Here is a 24774-nt window from a genome sequence, read left to right on the forward strand (position 1 = left end):
TAGTCAGCAGGGTTTGGGCCAGTGTACGCTTTTATGGACAAATGGCAGGGTTCTGAGACACTGGAACGGGAACTGAATCTCTATTCATCAGGTCATCCACAGACTGTTGTAAGTATTGTGTCTCTTTCTCATTCTGGGATAATTTATTAGAAATATTTGAGATCATCCCTTTTAGAGAATCCAACCATGCTGGTTCAGATCCACTAGCCTGAGAAGGAGTACTATTCTGAGTACATTGTAGTGATCCCCCTGGGGAAGAAAAGCACTCTGCCGTGCATGAAACACACTCCCTAGACATTGTAATGTGAGGCACACACACACACACACACACACACACACACACACACACACACACACACACAAACACAAACACACGAGAAAAAAGGTTAAGCCCAGTTAACCTAAACAGAGTCCTTCTAGGGAGATACAGAGTAAGATGGAGCCAGCCACACAGCGCCCTTCTGCTAAAGCTTAAGCCTAGCAGGGTCGCAGACCAAGTACCCTTAATAGGGAATCAGTACTCTCATACTGCTCCCCCCCTTCCTATGACCCCCTGTTAATCTGGAGTCCTTGTGGAGGAGCTGCGCTTCTCTAGCAGTCTGCACAGTGAGAGCTGTAGAGGGAAAATGGCACTGGTGAGCTGCTGGATCCGCTCATAGTAAAGCCCCGCCCCCTTAATGCCACGCGGCCTTCCCATTTTCTTATACTGGCTGAGGTTTATAATGTGCTCTATAGTGGGTTGGAACTAGAGATGAGCGGGTTCAGTTCTCCGAGAACCGAACCCCCCCGAACTCCACGTGGTTTACATGGGTCCGAGGCAGCCTCGGTTCTTCCCGCCTGACTCAGAAAACATGAACGAGGCAAAACGTCATCATCCCGCTGTCGCTTTCTCGCGAGATTCGGATTCCATATAAAGAGCCGCGCGTCGCCGCCATTTTCACTCGTGCATTGTCGAGAGAGCGAGAGGATGTGGCTACGTTCTCTGAGTGGAAAGCTCGATATCAGCTCAATATCAGTGCTCAGTATCTGTGCTGCATTGTGGTGACCAGTATACTACAGTACAATAGTCCAGTGCTGCATCTCGCTGCTCAGTGTCAGTTCTAGTATCCTCATCAGTGCTCAGGATCACTGCTCATTGTCTTGTGCTGCATTGTGGCGACCAGTATACTGCAGTACAATAGTCCAGTGCTGCATCTCGTTGCCCAGTGTCACTTCTAGTATCCTCATCAGTGCTCAGTATCACTGCTCATTGTCTTGTGCTGCATTGTGACCAGTATACTACAGTACAATAGTCCAGTGCTGCATCTCACTGCCCAGTGTCAGTTCTAGTTTCATCAGTGCTCAGTATCACTGCTCATTGTCTTGTGCTGCATTGTGTTGACCAGTATTCTAAAGTACAATAGTCCAGTGCTGCATCTCGCTGCTCAGTGTCAGTTCTAGTATCCTCATCAGTGCTCAGCATCACTGCTCATTGTCTTGTGCTGCATTGTGGTAACCAGTATAATGCAGTACAATAGTCCAGTGCTGCATCTTGCTGCCCAGTGTCAGTTCTAGTATCCTCATCAGTGCTCGGTATCACTGCTCATTGTCTTGTGCTGCATTGTGGTGACCAGTATACCACAGCACATTACTAAAAGTCCAGTGTCTTGTGCTGCATCTTGCTGCTGTAGGGTGCTGTGGTAGTGTCCTGTCACTGTGCATAGCTCATTATCATTCCAGTCACAGTGGTATCTGGTATATATCTAGTGGTATCTAATTCCAGACATTACTGCCGTCTAATTCCATATATATTACTGGCATATAATTCCACACATTAAAAAATGGAGAATAAAAATTTGGAGGGTAAAATATGGAAAGATCAATATCCACTTCCACCTAGTGCTGAAGCTGCTGCCAGTAGTCATGGCAGAGACAATTCAATGCCATCAACGTCTTCTGCTAAGGTCGATGCCCAATGACATAGTAAAGAGCATGTAAAATCCAAAAAACAAAAGTTCAGTAAAATGACCCAAAAATCTAAATTAAAAGCGTCTGAGGAGAAGCGTAAACTTGCCAATATGCCATTTACAACACGGAGTGGCAAGGAACGGCTGAGGCCCTAGCCTATATTCATGGCTAGTGGTTCAGCTTCACATGAGGATGGAAGCACTCATCCTCCCGCTAGAAAAATGAAGAGAGTTAAGCTGGCAAAAGGACAGCAAAGAACTGTGCGTTCTTCTAAATCATAAATCCCCAAGGAGAGTCCAATTGTGTCGGTTGCGATGCCTGACCTTCCCAACACTGGACGGGAAGAGGTGGCTACTTCCACCATTTGCACGCCCCCTGCAAGTGCTGGAAGGAGCACCCACAGTCCAGTTCCTGATATTCAAATTGAAGATGTCACTGTTGAAGTACACCAGGATGAGGATGTGGGTGTTGCTGGCACTGAGGAGGAAATTGACAAGGAGGATTCTGATGGTGAGGTGGTTTGTTTAAGTCAGGCACCTGGGGAGACACCTGTTATCCGTGGGATGAATAAGACCATTGACATGCCTGGTGAAAATACAAAAAAAATCACCTCTTCGGTATGGAATTATTTTAACAGAAAAGCGGACAACAGGTGTCAAGCCGTGTGTTGCCTTTGTCAAGCTGTAGTAAGTAGGGATAAGGACGTTAACTACCTAGGAACATCCTCCCTTATACGTCAGGTGGAATTCAACCCTCTATATGCTTCAGAGGATGGAGGAGCAGCAAAAGGCCATTCAAGCCTATACATTTCCCTACGATATAGGCAAAGGAGGGGGAATGCACCTGACTCAAGTGCAGTGGAGAATGATTTTAACGTTGTGCAAGGTTCTCCAACACTTTGAACTTGCCACACGTGAAGTGAGTTCAGACACTGCCAGCCTAAGTCAGGTCATTCTCATCAGGCTTTTGCAGAAGCAGCTGGAGAGATTGAAAGAGGAGCTAAAACGGAGCGATTCCGTTAGGCATGTGGGACTTGTGGATGGAGCCCTTCATTCGCTTAACCAGGATTCAAGGGTGGTCAATCTGTTGAAATCAGAGCACTACATTTTGGCCACCATGTTCGAGGTTTAAAGCCTACGTTGTATCTCTTTCCGGCAGACACAAGTGTGCAGATGTTCAAAGACCTGCTGGTGAGACACTTGTCAAGTCAAGCGGAACGTGACCCGCCAACAGCTCCTCCTTCATTTTCTACCACCATTGGAGCTGCCAGGAAAAGGATAAAATTTCCAAAGCCACCCTCTGGCAGTGATGCAGGGCAGTCAGGAGCAAGTGCTGACATCTTGCCTGGACTGAAGGACCTGCCAACGATTACTGAAATGTCTACTGTCACTGCATATGATTCTGTCACCATTGAAAGAATGGTGGAGCATTATATGAGTGACAGCATCACTGTAGGCATGTCAGACAGTCCGTACGTATACTGGCAGGAAAAAATAAGATTTTACTCACCGGTAAATCTATTTCTCGTAGTCCGTAGTGGATGCTGGGAACTCCGTAAGGACCATGGGGAATAGACGGGCTCCGCAGGAGACTGGGCACTCTAAAAGAAAGATTAGGTACTATCTGGTGTGCACTGGCTCCTCCCTCTATGCCCCTCCTCCAGACCTCAGTTAGGATACTGTGCCCGGAAGAGCTGACACAATAAGGAAGGATTTTGAATCCCGGGTAAGACTCATACCAGCCACACCAATCACACTGTATAACTCGTGATACTATACCCAGTTAACAGTATGAAATATAACTGAGCCTCTCAACAGATGGATCAACAATAACCCTTTAGTTAGGCAATAACTATATACAAGTATTGCAGACAATCCGCACTTGGGATGGGCGCCCAGCATCCACTACGGACTACGAGAAATAGATTTACCGGTGAGTAAAATATTATTTTCTCTGACGTCCTAGTGGATGCTGGGAACTCCGTAAGGACCATGGGGATTATACCAAAGCTCCCAAACGGGCGGGAGAGTGCGGATGACTCTGCAGCACCGAATGAGAGAACTCAAGGTCCTCCTCAGCCAGGGTATCAAATTTGTAGAATTTAGCAAACGTGTTTGCCCCTGACCAAGTTGCAGCTCGGCAAAGTTGTAAAGCCGAGACCCCTCGGGCGGCCGCCCAAGATGAGCCCACTTTCCTCGTGGAATGGGCTGTTACTGATTTAGGATGCGGCAATCCAGCCGCAGAATGCTCCAGCTGAATTGTGCTACAATTTCAGCGAGCAATAGTCTGCTTAGAAGCAGGAGCACCTATTTTGTTGGGTGCCTACAGGATAAAAAACGAGTCAGTTTTCCTGACTCCAGCCGTCCTGGAAATATACATTTTTAAGGCCCTGACTACGTCCAGTAACTTGGAATCTTCCAAGTCCCTAGTAGCCGCAGGCACTGCAATAGGTTGGTTCAAGTGAAAAGCTGATACCACCTTAGGGAGAAACTGGGGACGAGTCCTCAATTCTGCCCTATCCATATGGAAAATCAGATAAGGGCTTTTACATGACAAAGCCGCCAATTCTGACACACGCCTGGCCGAAGCCAGGGCCAATAACATGACCACTTTCCACGTGAGATATTTCAAATCCACAGTTTTAAGTGGCTCAAATCAATGTGGATTTTAAGAAACTCAACACCACGTTGAGATCCCAAGGTGCCACAGAAGGCACAAAAAAGGGTCTGAATATGTAGCACTCCCTTTACAAATGTCTGAACTCCAGGCAGTGAAGCCAGTTCTTTCTGGAAGAAAATCGATAGAGCCGAAATCTGGACCTTAATGGAAACCAATTTTAGGCCCATAGTCACTCCTGACTGTAGGAAGTGCAGAAAACGACCCAGCTGAAATTCCTCTGTTGGGGCCTTCCTGGCCTCACACCACGCAACATATTTTCGCCAAATATGGTGATAATGGTTTGCGGTTACTTCTTTCCTGGCTTTTATCAGCGTAGGAATGACTTCCTCCGGAATGCCCTTTTGCTTTAGGATCCGGAATTCAACAGCCATGCCGTCCAACGCAGCCGCGGTAAGTCTTGGAATAGACAGGGCCCCTGCTGTAGCAGATCCTGTCTGAGCGGTAGAGGCCATGGGTCCTCTGATATTATTTCTTGAAGTTCTGGGTACCAAGCTCTTCTTGGCCCATCCGGAACCACGAGTATCGTTCTTACTCCTCGTATTCTTATTATTCTCAGTACCTTTGATATGAGAGGCAGAGGAGGGAATACATAAACCGACTGGTACACCCACGGTGTCACTAGCGCGTCCACAGCTATTGCCTGAGGGTCCCTTGACTGGCGCAATATCTAGTTTTTTGTTTAGGCGGGACGCCATCATGTCCACCTGTGGCCTTTCCCAACGGTTTACCAACAGTTGGAAGACTTCTGGATGAAGTCCCCACTCTCCCGGGTGTCGGTCGTGTCTGCTGAGGAAGTCTGCTTCCCAGTTGTCCACTCCCGGAATGAACACTGCTGACAGTGCTAAGACGTGATTTTCCGCCCATCGGAGAATCCTTGTGGCTTCTGCCATCGCCATCCTGCTTCTTGTGCCGCCCTGTCGGTTTACATGGGCGACTGCCGTGATGTTGTCTGACTGGATCAGTACCGGCTGGTTTTGAAGCAGGGGTTTTGCCTGACTTAGGGCATTGTAAATGGCCCTTAGTTCCAGAATATTTATGTGTAGGGACGACTCCTGACTTGACCAAAGTCCTTGGAAGTTTCTTCCCTGTGTGACTGCCCCCCCAGCCTCGAAGGCTGGCATCCGTGGTTACCAGGACCCAGTCCTGTATGCCGAATCTGCGGCCCTCTTGAAGATGAGCACTCTGCAGCCACCACAGTAGAGATACCCTGGTCCTTGGAGACAGGGTTATCAGCCGATGCATCTGAAGATGCGATCCCTACCACTTGTTCAAGAGGTCCCACTAAAAGGTTCTTGTATGGAACCTGCCAAATGGAATTTTGCTTCGTAAGAAGCTACCATTTTTCCCAGGACTCGTGTGCAGTGATGCACCGATACCTGTTTTGGTTTCAGGAGGTCTCTGACTAGAGATGACAGCTCCTTGGATTTCTCCTGCAGGAGAAACACTTTTTTCTGTTCTGTGTCCAGAACCATCCCCAGGAACAGTAGGCGTGTGGTAGGAACCAGCTGTGACTTTGGAACGTATAGAATCCATCCGTGCTGATGTAGCACTTCCCGAGATAGTGCTACTCCGACCAACAACTGCTCCTTGGACCTCGCCTTTATAAGGAGATCGTCCAAGTACGGGATAATTAAAACTCCCTTTTTTCGAAGGAGTATCATCATTTCTGCCATTACTTTGGTAAAGACCCTCGGTGCCGTGGACGGTCCAAACGGCAGTGTTTGGAATTGGTAATGGCAATCCTGTACCACAAATCTGAGGTACTCCTGAAGAGGATGGTAAATGGGGACATGTAGGTAAGCATCCTTGATGTCCAGGGATACCATGTAATCCCCCTCCTCCAGGCTTGCAATAACCGCCCTGAGCGATTCCATCTTGAACTTGAATTTTTTAATGTATGTGTTCAAGGATTTCAAATTTAAAATGGGTCTCACCGAACCGTCCGGTTTCGGTACCACAACCAGTGTGGAATAGTAACCCCGTCCTTGTTGAAGTAGGGGCACCTTGACTATCACCTGCTGGGAATACAGCTTGTGAATTGCCTCTAGCACAGCCTCCCTGCCTGAGGGAGTTGTCGGCAAGGCAGATTTGAGTTAACGGCGGGGGGGAGACGCCTCGAATTCCAGCTTGTACCCCTGAGATACTACTTGAAGGATCCAGGGATCCACCTGTGAGCGAGCCCACTGATCGATGAAATTTTTGAGGCGGCCCCCCACCGTACCTGGCTATGCCTGTGGAGCCCCCGCGTCATGCGGTGGACTCAGAGGAAGCGGGGGAAGAATTTTGATTCTGGGAACTGGCTGACTGGTGCAGCTTTTTCCTTTGACCCGCTTGCTTTTCTGAAGCCGAAAGGACTGTACCTGATAATACAGTGCTTTTCTTAGGCTGGTAGGAAACCTGAGGTAAAAAATTTTCATCCCAGCTGTTGCTGTGGATACGAGGTCCCAGAGACCATCCCCAAACAATTCCTCACCCTTATAAGGCTCTATGTGCCTTTTAAAGTCAGCATCACCAGTCCAGTGTCGGGTCTCTAATACCCTCCTGACAGAATGGACATTGCAATAATTCTGGATGCCAGCCGGCAAAATATCCCTCTGTGCAGCCCTCATATATAAGACGACGTCTTATTGTTTGAAAGGGTTACAGACCACGCTGCAGCAGCACTATCTGCAGGTCTCAGTCTAGAACCTGAGTGTGTAAATACAGACTTCAGGATAGCCTTCTGCTATTTATCAGCAGGTACTTTCAAAGTGGCCGTATCCTAAGACGGCAGTGCCACCTTTTTTGACAAACGTGTGAGCGCTTTATCCACCCTAGGGGATATCTCCCAGCGTAACTTTATCCTCTGGCGGGAAAGGGTACGCCATCAGTAACTTTTTAGAAATTACCAGTTTCTTATCGGGGGAACCCACGCTTTTTCACACTTCATTCACTCAATTGATGGGGGAACAAAACACCGCCTGCTTTTTCTCCCCACACATAAAACCCTTTTTTAGTGGTACTTGGGTTAATGTCAGAAATGTGTCACACAGTTTTTATTGCCGAGATCATGTAACGGATGTTCCTAGTGGATTGTGTATATGTCTCAACCTCGTCGACACTGGAGTCAGACTCCGTGTCGACATCTGTGTCTGCCATCTGAGGGAGCGGGCGTTTTTGAGCCCCTGATGGCCTTTGAGACGCCTGGGCAGGCGCGGGCTGAGAAGCCGGCTGTCCCATAGCTGTTACGTCATCCAGCCTTTTATGTAAGGAGTTGACACTGTCGGTTAATACCTTCCACCTATCCATCCACTCTGGATTCGGCCCACAGGGGGCGACATCCCATTTTCAGCATCTGCTCCGCCTCCACATAAGCCTCCTCATCAAACATGTCGACACAGCCGTACCGACACACCGCACACACACAGGGAATGCTCTGACTGAGGACAGGACCCCACACAGCCCTTTGGGGAGACAGAGAGAGAGTATGCCAGCACACACCAGAGCGCTATATACTGTAGGGATAAACACTATCACTGAGTGAATTTTCCCCTATAGCTGCTTGTATAAACAATATTGCGCCTAGATTTTGTGCCCCCCCTCTCTTTTTAACCCTTTGAGCCTGAAAACTACAGGGGAGAGCCTGGGGAGCTGTCTTCCAGCTACACTGTGAAGAGAAAATGGCGCCAGTGTGCCGAGGGAGATAGCTCCGCCCCTTTTTCACAGACTTTTCTCCCGCTTTTTTATGGAATCTGGCAGGGGTAATTATCACATATATAGCCTCTGGGGCTATATATTGTGATTATTTTGCCAGCCAAGGTGTTTTTATTGCTGCTCAGGGCGCCCCCCCCCCCCCCAGCGCCCTGCACCCTCAGTGACCGGAGTGTGAAGTGTGCATGAGGAGCAATGGCGCACAGCTGCAGTGCTGTGCGCTACCTTGGTGAAGACTGAAGTCTTCTGCCGCCGATTTTCCGGACCATCTTCATGCTTCTGGCTCTGTAAGGGGGACGGCGGCGCGGTTCCGGGAACGAACACCAAGGACGGGTCCTGCGGTCGATCCCTCTGGAGCTAATGGTGTCCAGTAGCCTAAGAAGCCCAAGCTAGCTGCAAGCAGATAGGTTCGCTTCTTCTCCCCTTAGTCCCTCGTTGCAGTGAGCCTGTTGCCAGCAGGTCTCACTGTAAAATAAAAAACCTAATTTTAAACTTTCTTTCTAGAAGCTCAGGAGAGCCCCTAGTGTGCATCCAGCTCGGGCCGGGCACAGAAATCTAACTGAGGTCTGGAGGAGGGGCATAGAGGGAGGAGCCAGTGCACACCAGATAGTACCTAATCTTTCTTTTAGAGTGCCCAGTCTCCTGCGGAGCCCGTCTATTCCCCATGGTCCTTACGGAGTTCCCAGCATCCACTAGGACGTCAGAGAAAGAGGCAATTTGGAGGCCCTTGCACAAATTGGCTTTATTTTACCTAATTTGCCTCCCCATCAGTGTGTACTCCGAAAGTGTGTTTAGTGCAGCCGGTAACCTTGTCAGCAATCGGCGTAGGAGGTTACTTCCAGAAAATGTGGAGAAGATTATGTTCATCAAAATGAATTAGAATCAGTTCCTTCGTGAAGACATTTACCAGCAATTGCCTCCAGAAAGTACACAGGGACCTGTGATGGTGGATTCCAGTGGGGATGAATGAATACTCTGTGAGGAGGGGGATGTACACAGTGAAAGGGGTGAGGAATCGGACGATGAGGAGGAGGAGGTGAACATCCTGTCTCTGTAGAGCCAGCTTGTGCAAGGAGAGATTGATTGCTTCTTTTTTGGTGAGGGTCCAAAACAACCAATCATTTCAGCCCCAGTCGTATGGCAGACCCTGTCGCTGAAATAATGGGTTTGATATAGTGTGCATGTCCTGTTTATACAACATAAGGGTGGGTGGGAGGACACAAGGACAATTCCATCTTGCACCTCTTTTGTAATTTATTTATCTTTGCATCATGTGCTGTTTGGGGACTATTTTTTTAAGTGCCATCCTGTCTGACACTGCGGTGCCACTCCTAGATGGGCCAGGTGTTTATGCCGGCCACTTGGGTCGCTTAGCTTAGTCATCCAGCAACCTCGGTGCAAATTTTAGGACTAAAAATAATATTGTGAGGTGTTCAGAATAGACTGGAAATGAGTGGAAATTCTGATTATTGAGGTTAATAATACTATAGGATCAAAATTACCCCCAAATTATATTATTTAAGCTGTTTTTGAGGTTTTTAAAAAAAAAAAAACACCCAAATCCGACAAAAATTCTTACGGGAGGTTTTGCCAAACGCATCCGAATCCAAAAACACGACCGCGGAACCGAATCCAAAACCCGAAAAATGCCCGCTGCACATCTCTAATTGGAACCCCTGTAAGCTGCTGCCAGTGTGGGTATTTTGAATTTTATGGTTTCAGCTTGCCCCTCACAGCAGAACACACATAGTATGCCTCTGAAACCTGGAGCCGCAGCCTGCCTGCCAGCGCTGCATCTCCATACCCTTATGCCGCCATCACCACCAGCGACCCGCAAACCGGGACGCCGGCTTTCTACTCAACACTCTTCTCTCTTCTGGCTCTGTTAGGGGTGGCGGCGTGCTGCGGAAATGTACGCTCGCCGTGGTGGGGCTTGCAAATAGTTCCCTCAGGAGCTAAGTGTCCTGTCAGCGGGGAATAGGACAATTAACCCTATGGGAGGTTGGGCCGTTCCCCCTCCTAAGTCCCACGAAGCAGGCAGTCTGGTGCCAACCAGACCTGCCTGAAAATAACAAACAGAAAAATAAATGCAGAAAACTCTTCAGGAGCTTCCCTAAGCATGGTCGGCTCCTCAAGGCACATTTTCTAAACTGAGTCCGGTAGGAGGGGCATAGAGGGAGGAGCCAGCCCATACTATCAAATTCTTAAAGGGCCCATGGCTCATAGTGGACCAGTCTATACCCATGGTACTAACGTGGACCCCAGTATCCTCTAGGACGTAAAAGAAATAAGAAACAAGTAATTTTGCCAGGACTAATGCCGGCTACACATCAGAACAACATGTAAGCAGCCAATATGATGGGCAAAGGGCCAACATATTTTAACTGCGGTACACGTCAGAACGACGTAATGAAAGGCGGAATGACCATGGATCCATCCCTTATTACACTGCACAAGGTTGCATGCAATATCTTCCGATTGGCCCTGCAGCACAGCAGACTGGAAGATCTTGCATGCGACTGCAAGAGCATGCACATCAAGATTACACACTGAACGATAAAGGCAATGTGTCGTTCCGACTTGGCAGGAAACAACATATCAGTCTAAGATCATTCTAATGTGTAAATAGCTTTACAATAGTACATATAGATTGTGTAATCCCGCACCAGTTTGTTATGTTTTCTTGTGAACACAATTCAAATGTATTGTGGTACCTTCTGCGTTACCATAAATATCTTGGGTTATCTCAACCCTATATGACTCTGTACGCAGGTGCCCTCCAAATGCTTTTGAGTCCTGGACTCTTTTATAACTACCAAAGAAAAAAAGAAGAAAGAAGCATTTTCTTGGATGCACTCAACCACTATTAGTTTACTTAAAATGTCTTATTCTTTATTAGGTATGCATTAAAAAATTTGGGGGGGGGGAATTTGGTGAAATATTAAAATATAGTGTGAATTAGAAAAACAGAATGTGAAAATAAAAACTACTAGTTTCCGGATGGTGATCCCTCAAAGTATTAATTCAATAGAGACTATATTGCCTGTAACACAGTGTCCATGTCTTTTATTGATATTGTCCTATAAACTGCTTTTTAGTGGGTACAACAGGCTGGCAGTATTATTGTTTATCCTTTTGCAACACTTTCCAATATGCTCTTATACAATATAGCTACTTTGCTGTTTTTATAAATTGTAGCTTTTTGATGTTGGTAGTTTATTCCAAGGATGTGTCACTGCTAGTCTTTATACAGGGAAGATAATTCCTCCACTACTTATCCTTAATTGATGCAACACTTGCTAGTGAATTTTTATGTACTATAGCTATTTTATAATAGCTTGATTTTTTATGTGTTGCCCACTTATCTAAGAATAGCACACCATCCTTACAATATCATTCAGGTGATGTCTTTCCCACCATATCAAATGTATTGTTTCATGAGCTCATGAGTAATATGTCAGCCTGTGTGTATTAACCATCACGATTCCATCCCATCAGAGAATTATGTATATTATAAGCAGCCGTGCATAACACTGAGGAAGCCTAAAGCCCAGTACTCACGGGCCGATCAAGGAGAGATGCGTGCTGAGCGAACCGCTCAGCACACATCTCTCCTGCCGCTCAGCACAGCGCGATCTGTGCTGAGCGTGCGGGGGGAGACGGGGGGGCCGCTCACTTCACCCAGCGACCCGCTAGATTGGCCTGCATGCAGGCCAATCTAGCAGCGGCGATAGCGATGTGCGGGGCCGCGCATTGCTATCGCCGAGGGGGCTACACACGGAGCGATCCTGCCGATATTCTAAGCAATCTAGTCAGATTGCTTAGAATATCGCTCCGTGAGTACCCCCCTTAAGGTGGAACGGCCGTGGGCTGCTTCCGGGTGGTGTTTTAAACTTAAAGTCAAACCTAAAAAGATATTAATGTGTCTGTAATTGTATTATAATTATATTGTCCTCCCACTGAGATAAGCTATTGCCTCGAGATTGCTCCCTTTCACGGTCTCCGCTGCCGGCAGCGGCTTCGTGTGTGAAGCCGTCAGACGGAGATAGAGAGCGGGGAGTCCCGGCGACAGCCCGCACACACGCTGAGCTCAGTGCGGCCAGCGGTATCAAGACGGGCGGCCGGATTTCATGTGCTCACTGCATGATCACAGCATACAAAGTTATATGGTGCTGTGACAGCAACACATTAAATACAATCACCATTCACAAATAGTCAGTATTATCAGATAGGATAATAATTTAATTGAAGAGAAACATTACTGACATTGAGAGATTGTATTGAAATAACAGTGTTATGCACGGCTGCTTATAATATACATAATTCTCTGATGGGATGGAATCGTGATGGTTAATACACACAGGCTGACATATTACTCATGAGCTCATGAAACAACACATTTGATATGGTGGGAAAGACATCACCTGAATGATATTGTAAGGATGGTGTGCTATTCTTAGATAAGTGGGCAACACATAAAAAATCAAGCTATTATTAAATAGCTATAGTACATAAGAATTCACTAGCAAGTGTTGCATCAATTAAGGATAAGTAGTGGAGGAATTATCTTCCCTGTATAAAGACTAGCAGTGACACATCCTTGGAATAAACTACCAACATCAAAAAGCTACAATTTATAAAAACAGCAAAGTAGCTATATTGTATAAGAGCATATTGGAAAGTGTTGCAAAAGGATAATCAATAATACTGCCAGCCTGTTGTACCCACTAAAAAGCAGTTTATAGGACAATATCAATAAAAGACATGGACACTGTTACAGGCAATATAGCCTTTATTGAATTAATACTTTGAGGGATCACCATCCAGAAACTAGTAGTTTTTATTTTCACATTCTGTTTTTCTAATTCACACTATATTTCTCTATCGTCCTAAGTGGATGCTGGGGTTCCTGAAAGGACCATGGGGAATAGCGGCTCCGCAGGAGACAGGGCACAAAAAAGTAAAGCTTTTACCAGATCAGGTGGTGTGCACTGGCTCCTCCCCCTATGACCCTCCTTCAGACTCCAGTTAGATTTTGTGCCCGAACGAGAAGGGTGCAATCTAGGTGGCTCTCCTAAAGAGCTGCTTAGAGAAAGTTTAGCTTAGGTTTTTTTACTTTACAGTGAGTCCTGCTGGCAACAGGATCACTGCAACGAGGGACTTAGGGGAGAAGTAGTGAACTCACCTGCGTGCAGAGTGGATTTGCTGCTTGGCTACTGGACACTAGCTCCAGAGGGACGATCACAGGTACAGCCTGGATGGTCACCGGAGCCGCGCCGCCGGCCCCCTTGCAGACGCTGAAGAGAGAAGAGGTCCAAAATCGGCGGCTGAAGACTCCTGAGTCTTCATAAAGGTAGCGCACAGCACTGCAGCTGTGCGCCATTTTCCTCTCAGCACACTTCACACAACAGTCACTGAGGGTGCAGAGCGCTGGGGGGGGCGCTCTGAGAGGCAAATAAAAACCTTATTAGAGGCAAAAAATACCTCACATATAGCCCACAGAGGCTATATGGAGATATTTAACCCCTGCCTAACTTCAAAAATAGCGGGAGACGAGCCCGCCGAAAAAGGGGCGGGGCCTATCTCCTCAGCACACAGCGCCATTTTCTCTCACAGAAAAGCTGGAGAGAAGGCTCCCAGGCTCTCCCCTGCACTGCACTACAGAAACAGGGTTAAAACAGAGAGGGGGGGCACTGATTTTGGCGATATTGTATATATATAAAAGATGCTATAAGGGAGAAACACTTATATAAGGTTGTCCCTATATAATTATAGCGTTTTTGGTGTGTGCTGGCAGACTCTCCCTCTGTCTCCCCAAAGGGCTAGTGGGTCCTGTCCTCTGTCAGAGCATTCCCGGTGTGTGTGCTGTGTGTCGGTACGTGTGTGTCGACATGTATGAGGACGATGTTGGTGAGGAGGCGGAGAAATTGCCTGTAATGGTGATGTCACTCTCTAGGGAGTCGACACCGGAATGGATGGCTTATTTAGAGAATTACGTGAGAATGTCAACACGCTGCAAGGTCGGTTGACGACATGAGACGGCCGACAATCTATTAGGACCGGTCCAGGCGTCTCAGAAACACCGTCAGGGGTTTTAAAAACGCCCATTTACCTCAGTCGGTCGACACAGACACAGACACGGACACTGAATACAGTGTCGACGGTGAATAAACAAACGTATTTCTCATTAGGGCCACACGTTAAGGGCAATGAAGGAGGTGTTACGTGTTTCTGATACTACAAGTACCACAAGAAAGGGTATTATGTGGGAGTGAAAAAACTACCTGTAGTTTTTCCTGAATCAGATAAAATAAAATGAAGTGTGTGATGATGCGTAGGGTTACCCCGATAGCAAATATTGGCGTTATACCCTTTCCCGCCAGAAATTAGGGTACGTTGGGAAACACCCCTTAGGGTGATAAGGCGCTCACACGCTTATCAAGTGGCGTTACCGTCTCCAGATACGGCCGCCCTCAAGGAGCCAGCTGATAGGAAGCTGGAAAAATATCCTAAAAAGTATATACACACATACGGTGGTTATACTGCGACCAGCGATCGCCATCAGCCTGGAGATGCAGTGCTGGGTTGGCTTGGTCGGATTCCCTGACTGAAAATATTTTATTCATGTAGAGCATTAAATAGGATGCATTCTATATATATGTATGTGAGATGCACAGAGGGATATTTGCTCTCTGGCATCAAGATAAGTGCGTTGTCCATATCTCCCAGAAGATGTCAGGGACACGACAGTGGTCAGGTGATACAGATCCCATACGGCAGATGGAAGTATTGCTGTATAAAGGGAAGGAGTTATTTGGGGGTCGGTCCATCGGACCTGGGGACCACAGCAACAGCTGGGAAATCCAACCTTTTTTACCCCAAGTTACATCTCAGCTAAAAAAGACACCGTCTTTTCAGCCTCAATCTTTCCTTTCCCATGAGGGCATGCAGGCAAAAGGCCAGTCATATCTGCCCAGACATAGAGGTAAGGGAAGTAGACTGCAGCAGGCAGCCCTTTCCCAGGAAAAGAAGCCCTCCACCGCGTCTGCCAAGTCCTCAGCATGACGCTGGGGCCGTGCAAGCGGACTCAAGGTGGGGGGGTAGTCTCAAGAGTCTCAGGGCGCAGTGGGATCACTCGCAAGTTGACCCCTAGATCGTACGAGTATTATCCCAGGGGTAAAGATTGGAGAGTCGAGACATCTTCTCCTCGCAGGTTCCTGAAGTCTGCTTTACCAACGGCTCCCTCCGACAGGGAGGCAGCATTGGAAACAATTCACAAGCTGTATATCCAGCAGGTGATAATCAAAGTACCCCTCCTACGACAAGGAAAAGGGTATTATTTTTCCACACTATATTGTGGTACTGAAGCCAGACGGCTTGGTGACACATAGTCTAAATCTAAAATGTTTTGAACACTTACATAAAAGGTTCAAATCGAGATAAAGTCACTCAGAGCAGTGATAGCGAACCGGAAAAAAGGGGACTATATGGTGTCCCTGGACATCAAGGATTACCTCCATGTCCAAATTTTGTCCTTCTCATCAAGGGTACCTCTGGTTCGTGGTACAGAACTGTCAATATCAGTTTCAGACGATGCCGTTTGAATTATCCACGGCACCCCGGGCCTTTTTACCAAGGTAATGGCCGAAAAGATGTTTCTTCAAAGAAAAAAGGCATCTAAATTATCCCTTACTTGCACGACCTAAAAAGGGCAAGTTTCCAGAGAACAGTTGGAGGTCGGAAGAGCACTATCTAAAGTAGTTCTTCGACGGCACGACTGGATTCTAAATATTCCAAGAATCGCAGCTGTTTTCCGACGATACGTCTGCTGTTCCTAGGGATGATTCTGGACACGGTTCAGAAAAAGGTTTTTCTTCCCGAGGAAAAAGCCAAGGAGTTATCCGACCTGTCAGGAACCTCCTAAAACCAGGAAAGGTGTCTGTACATCAATGCACAAGAGTCCTGGGAAAAATGGTGGCTTTTTACGAAGCAATTCCATTCGGCAGATTCCATGCAAGAATTTTCCAAAGGGATCTGTTGGACAAATGGTCAGGGTCGCATCCTCAGATGCACCTGCGAATAACCCTGTCGCCAAGGACAAGGGTATATCTTCTGTGGTGGTTGCAAAAGGCTCATCTATTGGAGGGCCGCAGATTCGGCATACAGGATTTGATCCTGGTGACCACGGACGCCAGCCTGAGAGGTTGGGGAGCAGTCACACAAGGAAGAAACTTCCAGGGGGTATGGACGAACCTGGAAAAGTCTCTTCACATAAACATTCTGGTACTAAGAGCAATCTAAAATGCTCTAAGCCAGGCGGAACCACTCCTGCAAGGAAAACCGGTGTTGATTCAGTCGGACAACATCACGGCGGTCGCCCATGTAAACAGACAGGGCGGCACAAGAAGCAGGAGTGCAATGGCAGAAGCTGCCAAGATTCTTCGCTGGGCGGAGAATCACGTAATAGCACTGTCAGCAGTGTTCTTCCCGGGCGTGGACAACTGGGAAGCATACTTCCTCAGCAGACACGATATTCACCCGGGAGAGGGGGGTCTTCATCCAGAAGTCTTCCACATGCTAATAAACTGTTGGGAAAGACCAATGGTAGCCATGATGGCGTCTCGCCTCAACAAGAAACTGGACAAGTATTGCGCCAGGTCAAGAGATCCACAGGCAATAGCTGTGGACGCACTGGTAACACCTTGGGTGTACAAATCAGTATATGTGTTTCCTCCTCTGCCTCTCATACCAAAGGTATTGAAGATTATACGGTGAGGAGGAGTAAGAACAATACTAGTGGCTCCGGATTGGCCAAGAAGGACTTGGTACCCGGAACTCCAAGAGTTGGTCACGGACGACCCGTGCCCTCTACTTCTGAGAAGGGACCTGCTACAACAGGGTCCCTGTCTCTTTCAAGACTTACCGCGGCTGCGTTTGACGGCATGGCGGTTGAACGCCAGATCCTAAAAGGGAAAGGCATTCCAGAAGAAGTCATTCCTACCTTGATTAAGGCAAGGAAGGAAGTCACCGCGAAACATTATCACCGCATTTGGCGAAAATATGTCGCGTGGTGCGAGGATCGGAGTGTTCCGACGGAGGAATTTCAACTGGGTCGTTTCCTACATTTCCTACAATCAGGATTGTCTATGGGTCTCAAATTGAGATCTATTAAGGTTCAAATTTCGGCCCTGTCAATATTCTTCCAAAAAGAATTGGCCTCAGTTCCTGAGGTACAGACTTTTGTTAAAGGAGTACTGCATATACAGCCTCCTGTGGTGCCTCCGGTGGCACCGTGGGATCTAAATGTAGTTTTAGATTTCCTCAAATCCCATTGGTTTGAACCATTGAAAAAGGTGGATTTTAAATATCTCACATGGAAAGTGACTATGTTACTGGCCCTGGCTTCCGCCAGGAGAGTATCTGAATTGGCGGCTTTATCTTATAAAAGCCCTTATCTAATCTTCCATTCGGATAGGGCAGAACTGAGGACTCGTCCGCATTTTCTCCCTAAGGTGGTATCAGCGTTTCACCTGAACCAACCTATTGTGGTGCCTGCGGCCACTGGCGACTTGGAGGACTCCAAGTTGTTGGACGTTGTCAGAGCCTTAAAAATATACATTTCAAGGACGGCTGAAGTCAGAAAATCTGACTCGCTGTTGATACTATATGCACCCAACAAGTTGGGTGCCCCTGCTTCTAAGCAGACGATTGCTCGTTGGATTTGTAACACAATTCAACTTGCTCATTCTGTGGCAGGCCTGCCACAAACTAAATCTGTTAAGGCCCATTCCACAAGGAAGGTGGGCTCATCTTGGGCGGCTGCCCGAGGGGTCTCGGCATTACAATTCTGCCGAGCAGCTACGTGGTCGGGGGAAAACACGTTTGTAAAATTCTACAAATTTGATACCCTGGCAAAAGAGGACTTGGAATTCTCTCATTCGGTGCTGCAGAGTCATCCGCACTCTCCCGCCCGTTTGGGAGCTTTGGTATAATCCCCATGGTCCTTTCAGGAACCCCAGCATCCACTTAGGACGATAGAGAAAATAAGAATTTACTTACCGATAATTCTATTTCTCGGAGTCCGTAGTGGATGCTGGGCGCCCATCCCAAGTGCGGATTATCTGCAATACTGTACATAGTTATTGTTAACAAATTCGGGTTATATTGTTAAGGAGCCATCTTTAAGAGGCTCTTTCTGTTATCATACTGTTAACTGGGTTTAGATCACAAGTTGTACGGTGTGATTGGTGTGGCTGGTATGAGTCTTACCCGGGATTCAAATTGCCTCCCTTATTGTGTACGCTCGTCCGGGCACAGTACCTAACTGGAGTCTGGAGGAGGGTCATAGGGGGAGGAGCCAGTGCACACCACCTGATCTGGTAAAAGCTTTACTTTTTTGTGCCCTGTCTCCTGCGGAGCCGCTATTCCCCATGGTCCTTTCAGGAACCCCAGCATCCACTACGGACTCCGAGAAATAGAATTATCGGTAAGTAAATTCTTATTTTTAATATTTCACCAAATTCCTCCCCCCCCCCCCCCCCCCACAATTTTTTTTTATGCATACCTAATAAAGAATAAGACATTTTAAGTAAACTAATAGTGGTTGAGTGCGTCCAAGAAAATGCTTCTTTCTTCTTTTTTTCTTTGGTAGCTTTAGAATAGTGTTCAGTTCAGAGGCAATGTACACAGTTGTTGGAGCACTTAAGATCCTTGTCTAACAAACACATTTTCGTTGACAAAATATACTATTTTACCTATAGTGGTTCCTGCTAACTTCACATCATTTTCCTCCAAAGCATCTCCTTCAGGCCATGTGACAGCCAAGGAGTCAGGGAACCTTAAAAAAGAGGAGAACACATACCGTAGTTGAAATAAAAATCTGTTAATACTGTAGATTACAGAGTAATCAAAAAATAAACATCTCATACCTTGCCATTTCATCCTCTATATACTTCTTGATAGTAGTCAGTGCTACAGTACGATCAAGTTTGGAAATTGGTACATATTTTTTTTCATCATGCAATGCCTTTGGTTCCTAAAAGGATGGCAGAGTTAAACAGGGGGGAGTCACTGACGCTAGGTTTGGGAACTCAGCATTTTCCCAGCTCCACTATCCAGTCACCTAAAACTTGCCTTAGCAATAAATGTAAATATGTTTCCACCAATAACCAACAAGGCTCAAACACAAGACTAATGTAACAGACTTAATTACATGTTACTTAAAAGTCAGGAGGCATTGTACTTTTTACTTAGGTTTGGTATGTGTCGTGTTACTATAACAGAACAGAAGTACAAATATGTACTGCAAAAAAAAAAAAAAAAAATACTAGCTGCAATCATGTAAGAAAAGAGCAATTAACATGTTGCTGGCAGAGACATTATTCTTATACTAGAAAAAAAAAGCACATGTACAGATAGAATAAGGCATAATCCATTTTCTTCCATTTTTATGCATAACTCGTTTCTCAGTGTTTTACGTGAAAGGAATTAGGATCTCATTTTCTATAAAATACATACCAAAGCAATTAGAACCTCTCCTCCTGTAGCATAAACATCTCCATCATGATTTCCATAGAGAAGAAACTTGACTATGCTTCCATAGACTATAGGCACAGTTTTAAATGTTTTCACCTATGGACAGAGATAAATTATGACATTACAATGCAACAGATTAAAACAAACTTTAGTGAAAGTATGTGAATAAGATTTAGGGGTATATTCAAGAAGAGTCGGGTCCATTTAGACATGCAGTTGTCAGAATGGACCCGACAACCCCTATTCAAAGAGCGGCCAAATCCGAGATGTCTGCGGCTCCGGGAGTAGCAGCGGGGAGAGCAGCGGAGGAGAAGGAGCGGAGGGGGGAGGAGAGGAGGAGATGGGGGGAGCAGCGGTTGCAGCAGCGTAACTGGAGGCTCACGGCAGCGTTCACCCGGCTCCAGCAAGCAGGACCTCGCTTGTTGGAGCCGGGTGGACACTGCCACTGGGTTCCTGCTCTCCCCGCTGCTCCCTCCGTCTCCTGCTCTCAGCTCCCTCATCTAAATCCTTACTTTTTTTTAAAACTCGGATTGAGATGGTCGGAAACGGGGCTAAAACCTGTCGGGTTTGGCCCCGCTTCCGACAATGCACGCTGATCGGCAGCTGAAGCCGGCAATCAGCGGGTTTCGCGACTTGTTGGAAAAAATGGGGCCATGATGAATAGGTCGGAACCCCTTCCAACCTAAAACTGTCAGAAGCTGCCGTCTTTCCGACAAGTCGGCAGCTTCCGACAGTTATTGAATATACCCCTTAGTCTGTTGTCTGTTTAGTCTGTTGATTTTGCCTTCAATAGTTATAATCAAATAATCTAATTAGTCAACATACAAAGCATACTTCATTAAATATTAAACACATTTGCTTCTCGTTTAATACACTTCACTATAAAATCAGTTCTGCTAATAGGATAATTCTAATAAACCAGGACAAACCAGTGTCAAAATGGGTGGGTAGTGTGCATGCTAGCATATAGCCAATAAAGCAGAATTTCACAAACTGAAATGTTTTTTAAAAAAATATTTTTTTTATGGGCCTGAGATGGAGGATTGGAAGAGACCAGGAGGGGAAGGTGAATAGGCTGCCCTGATGAAGCACCGTACACCTATTGCTGCAGTGCTCAGCCTTCATCTCCTCCTTAATGGTCCTTTGACTACAGTGGTCTGGCACTCAGCCAACCTAGGAGGAGGACTGGACTGATTGACAAGATGTAGGGCCTGCCTGCCAACTAGGTGCTAAAACTACACCCAGATGAGGTGATGGTGGGTTGAGAATGCTGTCTATGTAACAGGACAGAGCCACTCTACAGACCCTCAATTATGTTTATATTCCTAGATATACCTTTTGTGCCTGGAGACTATCGAATGCATGCACTACTGTACACCACACCAGGGTTTCATTAAACATTATATTTTCATTTGTGTCATTGCAAGCCATTATTAGTATTTAAACCAAAATTACTGTGTTACTTAATCCATTCTGTTAGGAAAACTCCTTTATTGGCTTCTAGTGTCTACTATTACATTTATATTATATTCCAGCGCTTGCATTGGTGTTTAATAATTAGCGTTGCTGTAACGTGACATTTTGGTGCCCTGTGCTAGAAAGAGAATTGGTGCCCTACCCCCATATTCGAAAAACAGGTATAGCGGTGTGCGACAAAAATAATGGCCTGTGACTTTGTGGGGAAGGAACCTAGCCACAGAATAGCACCGATTCACATTACACCGCCAAGTAGTGTCCATTATTTTCATTACACCACAAAGTAGAGCACCTTATACAATGTTACACTTGACCACGCAGTAGGGTCCATTATTCACATTATACCATACACCAGACAGACCCAGTAGTCTAGCAGAATGTACTTAGCAATTGCCTCTACTGCAGGCCCTCAATCTCCTCCTGGGGCGACACTTGCAGCCCCCTGTCCATCTCCTGTCCCTGTTACTGCACCACCTGGCAGCTAGTACTGTGCAGTGTGAGAAGCCAGCAGACTACAAAGCACTGAAGGGAGAGCACCCGCAGGATCGGTACATGCTACTGTAGATGCACTCTGATAGATTTGGGTCTAATTTGTGCATTTAACCCCTTAAAAGAATAATTGTCCCCAGAGTTGAATCTGATAAATGTAAAAAATAGTGCAAAGGAAAAATAGGATTTTAATTACCTACCGGTAAATACTTTTCTCATAGTCCGTAGAGGATGTTGGGGTCCACATTAGTACCATGGGGTATAGACGGGTCCACTAGGAGCCATTGGCACTTTAAGAGTTTGAGAGTGTGGGCTGGCTCCTCCCTCTATGCCCCTCCTACCAGACTCAGTCTAGAAACTGTGCCCGAGAAGACGGACATCTTCGAGAGAAGGATTTTACACAGATAGTGGCGAGATTCACACCAGCTCACACACAAGGCAAACCAAGCTAACTAGCTTGAAACATCAGCCACGACTGAACAAGATTACTTACCAAGTAACAAAACAGTACTTAACCTAGAACCAAGCAGTACTGAACCAAATAACCACTGCAGGATCACAAAGCACTGGGCGGGCGCCCAGCATCCTCTACGGACTACGAGAAAAGGATTTACCGGTAGGTAATTAAAATCCTATTTTCGCTTACGTCCTAGAGGATGCTGGGGTCCACATTAGTACCATGGGCATGTACCAAAGCTCCCAGAACAGGAGGGAGAGCACGGAGGCTCCTGCAGAACAGATTTACCAAACTTAAGGTCCTCAGAGGCCAAAGTATCGAACTTGTAGAACTTTGAAAACGTGTTCGACCCAGAACAAGTAGCCGCTCGGCAGAGTTGTAAAGCAGAGACACCCCGGGCAGCCTCCCAGGAAGAACCCACCTTACGAGTAGAGTGGGCCTTAACAGACGTAGGACACGGCAAGCCTGTCGTAGAATATGCATGCTGGATAGTGAACCTGATCCAGCGAGAGATCGTCTGCTTAGAAGCAGGACACCCAGTTTTTCTTGGGATCATACAGGACAAACAGAGAGTCCGATTTTCTGTGACGAGCAGTCCTCCTCACATAGATTTTTACAGCCCTTACAACATCTAAGGACTTTGATGAAATTGAGGAGTCAGTCGCAACTGGCACCACAATAGGTTGGTTAATATGAAATGCCGACATACTTGATCATGGAAGATCAAGTATGGGCTTTTACATGACAAAGCCCCCAACTCTGACACACGTCTAGCAAAGCTAAGGCCAACAAAGTGACCGTCTTTCAGGTGAGAAACTTGACCTCAACCTCCTGTAGAGGCTCAAACCAGTCCGTCTGGAGAAACTGCAACACCACGTTAAGATCCCAGGGCGAAGTAGGCAGTACAAAGGGAGGTTGGATGTGCAAAACGCTCTTCAAAAAAGTCTGAACCTCAGGGAGGGCAGCCAACTGTTTCTGGAAGAAAATGGAAAAGGACTAAATCAGGACCTTTACGGATCCTAACCTCAGGCCCATATCCACACCTGCTTGCAGGAAGAGGAGAAAACGTCCCAGTTTAAACTCCACCGTAGGAAACTTCTTGAACTCACACCAAGATACATATTTTTTCCAATACGATGGTAATGTTTAGACGTTAGCCTGTATCAGGGTAGGGATAACCTTGTTCGGAATGCCCTTCCGAGCTAGTATCTGGCGTTCAACCTCCATGCCATCAAACGTAGCCGCGGTAAGTCTTGATAGGCGAACGGCCCCTGCTGCAGCAGGTCCTCACGAAGAGGAAGATGTCGCGGCTCTTCTAGCAGTAGATTCACGTACCAAGACCTTCTTTGCCAGTCTGAAGCAATGAGGATTGCTTGAACCCTTGTTCTCCTTATGAGCTTTAGTACTCTTGGAATGAGTGGGAGTAGTGGAAACACGTACATCGACTGGAATACCCAGGGCGTCCACGCCACTGCTTGCGGGTTCCTCGACCTGGAACAATATCGTCGAAGCTTCTTGTTGAGACGAGACACCATTATATCTATTTGGGGTACACCCCAAAGATCTGTTACCTCCTTGAACACCTCTGGATGGAGACCCCACTCCCCTGGATGGAGATCGTGTCTGCTGAGGAAGTCCGCTTCCCAGTTGTCTACTCCCAGAATGAAGATTGCCGACAGCGCCAACACGTGTTTTTGCTGCCCAGAGGATGATTCTGGTTACCGCTGACATTACAGCTCTGCTGTTCGTTCCGCCCTGTCGGTTTATGTAAGCCACTGTCGTTACATTGTCCGACTGCACTTGAATGGCCCGATTTTTCAGAAGAAGGGCCGCTTGGAGAAGACCGTTGTAGACAGCTCTTAGTTCCAGAATGTTTATCAGTAGGCCAGCTTCCAGACTTGACCACCTTCCTTGGAACATAATTACAAGACCAACAGATTGTGTCCTCTTAATGTGCTAACAATTGATTATTTATGTATCAGCTAAAATAGACAGTGTGTTTGGATTCATTGAATAATTGAGAAACTTGCTTTTAATAAAAAACCTTTACTGGGTTTATATATTATTAATTAACAATTTAATAATAACAATTATCTGTGCAGTGTACTACAATAAAATGTATAATAAAAGAACACAGAGCTGGATATCTAAAGTCCGTTCTGGACCAGAGCCAGGATTTGAATATACTCAGTATCTTTGGTTTTTGAAGCAACAATGCTATTCTTTGAAATAAAAGTAGCCACGTGTTGATATTAAAAAGCAGAGAATGCAACAATTAGTGAGCACACACAGTATAGATGACAAAGTCCTGCTATGAGATGAATTTGTAGCAGGGAAGTCATCCCTGTTGATTGAGCGGATATCCACCGAGCCACGGACCGTTTCAGCGCTCCATTAATGAGCTATTGGCGGCTGGCATTTGCCTACAACTACACCCACCATCTGTGCGCTAAGACGGGCCGGGTTAGCAGCGGCAGAGTGCCGATTTGGTTCCTTATCAT

The 24774-nt window shown here is 46.5% G+C and overlaps 1 protein-coding gene across 1 annotated transcript in view; it reads right to left on the reverse strand.

Annotated features, from left to right (window-relative positions):
- Positions 1–24774, reverse strand: part of SMCHD1 (structural maintenance of chromosomes flexible hinge domain containing 1) — an 838152-nt gene that overhangs the window by 356994 nt on the left and 456384 nt on the right. The window contains exons 14-16 of the mRNA XM_063923554.1: positions 19834–19947; positions 19245–19351; positions 19071–19153 (exon numbers count right to left, since the gene is read on the reverse strand). Coding sequence (XP_063779624.1) covers positions 19071–19153; positions 19245–19351; positions 19834–19947 — 304 coding nt within the window. The remainder of the gene's footprint in view (positions 1–19070; positions 19154–19244; positions 19352–19833; positions 19948–24774) is intronic.

The sequence above is a fragment of the Pseudophryne corroboree genome, chromosome 5 (assembly GCF_028390025.1).
Source record: "Pseudophryne corroboree isolate aPseCor3 chromosome 5, aPseCor3.hap2, whole genome shotgun sequence".
NCBI classification, from domain to species: Eukaryota; Metazoa; Chordata; class Amphibia; order Anura; family Myobatrachidae; genus Pseudophryne; species Pseudophryne corroboree.